This window comes from Lycium ferocissimum, chromosome 10, assembly GCF_029784015.1.
Source record: "Lycium ferocissimum isolate CSIRO_LF1 chromosome 10, AGI_CSIRO_Lferr_CH_V1, whole genome shotgun sequence".
Lineage (NCBI taxonomy): Eukaryota > Viridiplantae > Streptophyta > Magnoliopsida > Solanales > Solanaceae > Lycium > Lycium ferocissimum.
This window is the reverse complement of record NC_081351.1, coordinates 33,513,023-33,518,792: the sequence shown is the minus strand read 5'-3', so window position 1 is coordinate 33,518,792 and position 5,770 is coordinate 33,513,023. Positions and strand designations below refer to the sequence as shown.

The 5,770-nt window shown below is 35.6% G+C and overlaps 1 protein-coding gene across 2 annotated transcripts; it reads left to right on the top strand.

Annotated features, from left to right (window-relative positions):
* The first annotated feature begins 1,354 nt into the window (after positions 1–1,354).
* LOC132033506 (uncharacterized) lies at positions 1,355–4,333 on the top strand. Of its 2 annotated transcripts, XR_009408748.1 has the most exons (5): positions 1,355–1,613; positions 2,400–2,595; positions 2,706–2,792; positions 3,414–3,696; positions 3,976–4,115. XR_009408748.1 is itself a non-coding variant. In XM_059423492.1 (4 exons), the coding sequence occupies exons 1-4, from the start codon at positions 1,399–1,401 to the stop codon at positions 4,123–4,125; spliced, it is 648 nt and encodes a 215-aa protein (XP_059279475.1). In that variant the 5' UTR covers positions 1,360–1,398; the 3' UTR covers positions 4,126–4,333. The 2 variants fall into 2 exon arrangements, 1 of the variants encoding a protein (XP_059279475.1); XM_059423492.1 differs by lacking the exon at positions 3,414–3,696 and having other exon boundaries at positions 1,360–1,613; positions 3,976–4,333.
* Positions 4,334–5,770: the final 1,437 nt, after the last annotated feature.

The window sequence follows — 5,770 nt, the reverse complement described above, 5'->3', positions numbered from 1 at the left end:
TTTGTCTCTCAAATTAGTGGTATTTAATTTTTGTCCTTCACTAAAAAAATTTTAGTTTCGGGTTCGAACACCCGCTCAGTCAAATTTTTTTTTTTAAAAAAAATTACATGGTAGAGTTTGAATTCGCAAGGCAGAATTTTGCATGCAAAACTCTACCTCAGGCAGAGTTTCAAAATCCACCTTAAGGCATAAGGCAAAACTCTGTCTTAAAGCAATTTTTTTATTTTTTTGAAATTTTACAAACCTCTGCCTTAAGTCCTAACTTTTGCCCGAATAGGCCTAATTTGGGCAAAAGTTAGGCCTTAAGGCCTAATTTTGGGTAAAAGTTAAGCTTGCCCAAACAGACCTAACTTTGCTACAAACCTTTGCCTTGTGATTTTTTTTTTTTTTTTTTTTTACTGAGCTGGGGTTCGAACCCAAAACCTCGGGATATTAGGTGAAGGGAAAAAATTAAAGACCACCAATTTGAGGGACAAAAATTAAAGACCAATGCCTTTGAAGGACAATCCGCGCAAAAAAATGAAATACGAGGTGGAAGAAAAAACTATATATTGTTGGGTCTTTGTTGTTTAGACAGACCCGGGCTTCTCCTGTGATTTGGGCTCGTCTGTAATGTGGGCTCCAACATTGTGTGCCTAAGAATTTCCTTGAATATAAAGGAGAAACCGAGAAAATGATCTAGTTTTATTTTTATAGTCTTGACTTGAACTCGTTAGAGAATTCGTAAGGCAAAAGGAAGAAGGGCTTGAAGAGTAAGATTGGATTGAGGAAGAAGATGCAATAATGATGAAGTAGAAGCACATCTGAGCAGCTGATACCATAAAAAAGTTTGAACCTTTCACCTTATCTGTATAAAACAGAGAGTTCATCAAGTGAGCTAGCCTTCAACTTCACGTATACTCAATTCAAAAGCCTACTTGACTTTTTTTCCAAAAGCCACAAAAGTTATTTCCAAATTATGCGTGTAGAAACTTTGTCAAATATTATCTCATAATGCTAAAACTACACCAAAAGAAACCATATGGTCACAATATGCCAACATTGCTAATTCTAAAACGTGTGTGGATGTTTTCTAGATAACCCTAAAAACAACATCAATTTTCATTAAATATATTAACTGGAAGAAAGGGTTTAAGAGAGAATAACTTTTACTGTAAAACTATGAATATAATTGAAACTCTAATACCATATGTATGTGTTAGTTAAACAACCTCGAATAGGTTTTAACAGACTTGCTTCAAACTAAAACTATATACTTATGCAATCATAAATTAATCAAATTAACCCGAGGTTAATAAAGTAAATTCACAGAACCTAGTGGACTCTCAGAGGTGACAGGTAGCATATAAATATTTAACATTTATAGGAAATGGCGCGATAGACTTGTATTCGCCGGCGATGGAGTTGAAATGCTCGGATTTGGGCCAATGGAAGGAGGCCTTATCTTCATACGGAGCCCATATGGAGTCGCTGAACAAGCCCAACCTCGTTTCTCTCGATGATTTCTACCGTAATGAACTTCCCGGTGTTCTCCGTCAAAGAAACCCTAGTTACATCACTAATCCCGAACTCACTAAACTCATGCAATGGAAGCTTACAAGAGGCAAATGGAGGTTTTAATTTCTCTCTATTCATCTAGCATATACCAAAATATACTCATGTATTTACTTTTGACAATTGATACTCCCTCCGTCCATTTTTACTTGTCGTGTATACTGAAAAAAGTTGTTCACTTTAACTTGTCCAGTTGGGGAAACCAAGAGATAATTTACATTTCATACCTATTTTACCCTTATTATTAGTTATTGATTTGGAAACTTGAATTGTTAGTGACTACTTGGTTGATTTCAATCATTAGATGACTTACTAATAATTGGGCGTGTGATGTAGTAAAATTGTCATTCTATTTATGGTTTCTTAAGAAGTGTGCCAAGTCAATACAAGACAAGTAAAATAGACGGAGTAGTAATAGTAATGAATTTGTTTGTCCTGTTTTTGATTTTTAAGAAAGTAAAGAAGACTTTTGAAGCTTGTGGTCTTAAACTAAAGATGTGTAGAATGTACTAAAATGCTTTTTAATCTTGTGGGTTTGCTATGAGGAAAATTGGAATAAAAGAGTTGTCAAAAAAGGAATGAGACATTAGTTTTCAAACGGACTAAAAGGGAAAGTAAGACAGACAAATTGAAATAGAGAAGTATGTTACATGGACTCGATTATAAGTATGAACTCGATTATAAGTATGAACTCGATATGAGTGTGTTTTACATATTCGGTCGTTTGTGCATTTCTTGCCTAATTTAATTGTATTTTGAAGAATATAACTACATTTATGTTACATTAGACACTGTACTTAAGGCTACAAAAAAAGTGCAAGTAACATATGACAATTGTCATTCAGGCCTAGGCTGTTGGATTTTGTATCATCACTGGACGACTCTGTGGTGAGATCTGCTTCAGAGAAGGCATTTCAGTCTCTACCTGATATCAAGAAAGCTATTACGGAGCTCACTGTGTTGAAAGGCGTCGGTCCAGCCACTGCCTCCGCTGTTCTGGCTGCTTATGCGCCAGATATTGCACCGTTTATGTCGGATGAAGTAAATTTATCATGACCTTCTAGCTCTGGAAAACTCTATTTGGTTATCTGCAATTTGATAATTGAAGTATACTAAACTGTTTGATTTATGTGAAAATGCTGTTTTGTTAGGCAATGGTTGCTGCAATCGGTAACTCAAAAGACTATACTTTGAAACAGTATCTAGTTTTGGTGGACAAATTGCAGGCAAAAGCCAAGGTTAGCTAGACGTTTTCTCTATGTTTTAGTTATAATGATGCTTTGATCTTGGTTTAGTTAGCCTATTTTTCGAGAATGAGATTATCAATTACTCAAATGGTAAACCGTTTAAGTTTGATTCATTGGAATACTTGACAAAGGGCCTAGACTTCGATGTTATACAGATTACAGCAAGTAGGACTCCATACTTGTTATCTGAATGACAGTCTGATCGCAAACACAATATTCCTGTAATGGCGCCATTATCAAGCGGGAAGCGTTTTGTAATAGCACAATGATGCTTTCTCTTTCTAGCTTCAAAAGACAATCTGATTAGCTAGGACAAGAATACATGGATACCAGCCCATCATTATCCTGTTTTCATACTTGTACGTCATTGAGTATGTGGTTTTCTGTCCTTGCATAGCACGTGTATCTCTGCATTCCTTAAGTTTCCTTCAAGGTTATATCTCTTCATGCCATGTGCCAAACTTTTTTTTTAATGCATGTCATGTTCAGAAGAACCAGAAAAATCCTCTCTTGTTCTTTCACCAGGATATCAAAGAATGCCAACTGTCAACCCGTAATTAGCAACCCGTAACTCCTAGAAGTGTGCTTACGGCTCTTGTAGTTTTGTCTCAGATGTCCTTTCCTTTGGATGAAGAAAACAAAACTTAAGAGAGGCACTATCAAGGATGGTGGGAGAAAGCGGTCATCGTGACTATAGGGTTGACCTCACTAGAGACAAAAGACTGATGCTTTGGCCAGTAGCACAATAGGTGCGTCAAGGACCTGATACGCTGGTGAAGCAAGAAGGCAAAATTCATGTGATGAGCCTGAAGTATTTTTGGTAGTTGAATTGAGTTTCATATGCTGATTGATCCCCACAAGTTGGAATGTCAATAATCTCTTGAAGTAAAAACATGTAAGAGAGACCTGACCTCACAGATTCCCCACCTCCTCCTAAATTTACCTAAGCGGTTAATCTTATGAAGGATTGAGAGTTTGTATCTTTTGAGAGGAAGTGGCCTAGTGTGGCCTCTTTACCTCTGATGTTAAGACGCTTTTCCCCAAACCCAAACAGAACCTTTATAGTGTTTGTAATTAGGTTGAACTTCTACTCTAAACCTGTGGTACATTGTATATTGTTGCCTCTGACGCATAGGGTGTCTCATCTTGTTCTCCTTTGACAATTGGTTAATAGGAGTTATCAGCAAAAGGAGACTGTTTTACTGCATCAGATGTTGAAAGGGCACTGTGGAGTTCTGCAGTGGGTGCCAAATTGGGTGGCTCATCAAAAGAGCCCAAGGAGGTCAACTTGGAGCGGAAGTCCAAGAGGAAGCGAGTACGGTGACTTGGGTGATGCTGGTTGAGCTCAATAGGTTTTGATCAACCAGTAAGTGCAAAGCTGTTCCTGTTTGTAGGGTTACTTAACTGCTTGTATATATTGCTAACGTAAACCCTTAAAGCAAGCACTTGTTTCGTGTGTTTTATGCGTGCAATCAAAGTCTGTAGCACTGCTATGAACTATATATCCTATCAAGTTTGAACCATTCTGTACATTTTTAGTGAGTTACCATAAAGTGGACGGTAAAAGTTTGTTCATCCCCTTAATTCCTAGATCTTTCTTGTAGTTGCACAAAATTTAGAACTGTAGAATCAGATTACAAGTACATCACGGGAGAACAAGAAATCAAGCTTGATTGTTGACATGTTGAAAACTAGGTGGCATATGCTTCAAATTTTTGAAGTAGAGATTTCTATCCCCCCCTCCCCTCTTTTTTCCTGTGAAGAATCTTTTCCTACCAAACACCAAGAAAGAAAAGCTCTTCGGTTTTTGCAAACACTGAAAAACTAATTTTTTCTTTTTTTTGGGTTGGTGTCTGGTTGAAAAACAGTTTTTATATTTTCCAAAAACCATTCTTCCATCATTTTCAATATGGACGATGTCACTGGGGTTTTCTGGCTCAGGGAAATCGGTGTTAGGCAACAACGAGCCTAGGTAGAATTTAAGAAACACAGATATCTTTCACCCCTTAGGATTTTTCTTAGAAACGTTGTATTTAATCATCACTGACGTGGTGCTGGTTGCCTGTTATGAAATACTGATATACTGAATGCTCATCAGTATACGTAAATGCGGACAATTCCATTTAGTCAATGTTTTATTACTTTTGAAATCGAAATTAGTATTGGTAACTTGGAGATCTGGTTATTTTGGATGTGTTTGGTACATGTCATCTGTAATCTATAAGCTACTACTGTAGAACATACTGTTTGATAGTTAACATACTGTTTGATACTTTGTTATGTAATAGGGAAATATGGGTGAATAATACATCGATTGTTGAAGCCATATTTGGCCCTATTTTAAGTACTTGTCTACTTTTTACATTTTATGAAAAAAATATTATCATATATTTGATAGTACAAAACTTAAATATATATATGTATTAATATATTTAAATAAATAAAATACTTGGACTGGCTTGAGCCGGGCGAGTAATAAATTAATTATTTTATTTTATTTTATTTTTATAACAGAAAATCAGTTTATTTGAATTTAAATCCAAAATTTTAATTCAAAATAAAAGGACATATCTGTTTGTGAAATAAAATGACTTTTCGGAATAAGTCTGGCTTTTGCCCTATAAATTAATGTGACTTCCCAATGAAGTATAATCAGAAAAATTTGCAAGCATCATATTTGTGGCTGCTTGTATTCAAACAAGATTGTCAATATTTTCCCTAAATCTGTATAATAAGAATATCTTCTTTAAGAAAATTTTAATTCAAGCCTTCTTTTTTCCGCTTTCTTCATATCGTTTTCTAACACATACTACACTAGAGTGGTGTTATGTAAATAACATTCCTGGTTATTTATTGAATATAAGTGGTGCAATGTCAAGATTCTAATTCTATCCGGAGTGATTATGTTAGGATTTCGTCTGAACAAAATAGCAGATACGCAATCCTTTATTGCATGGTTTCGCTAGCAT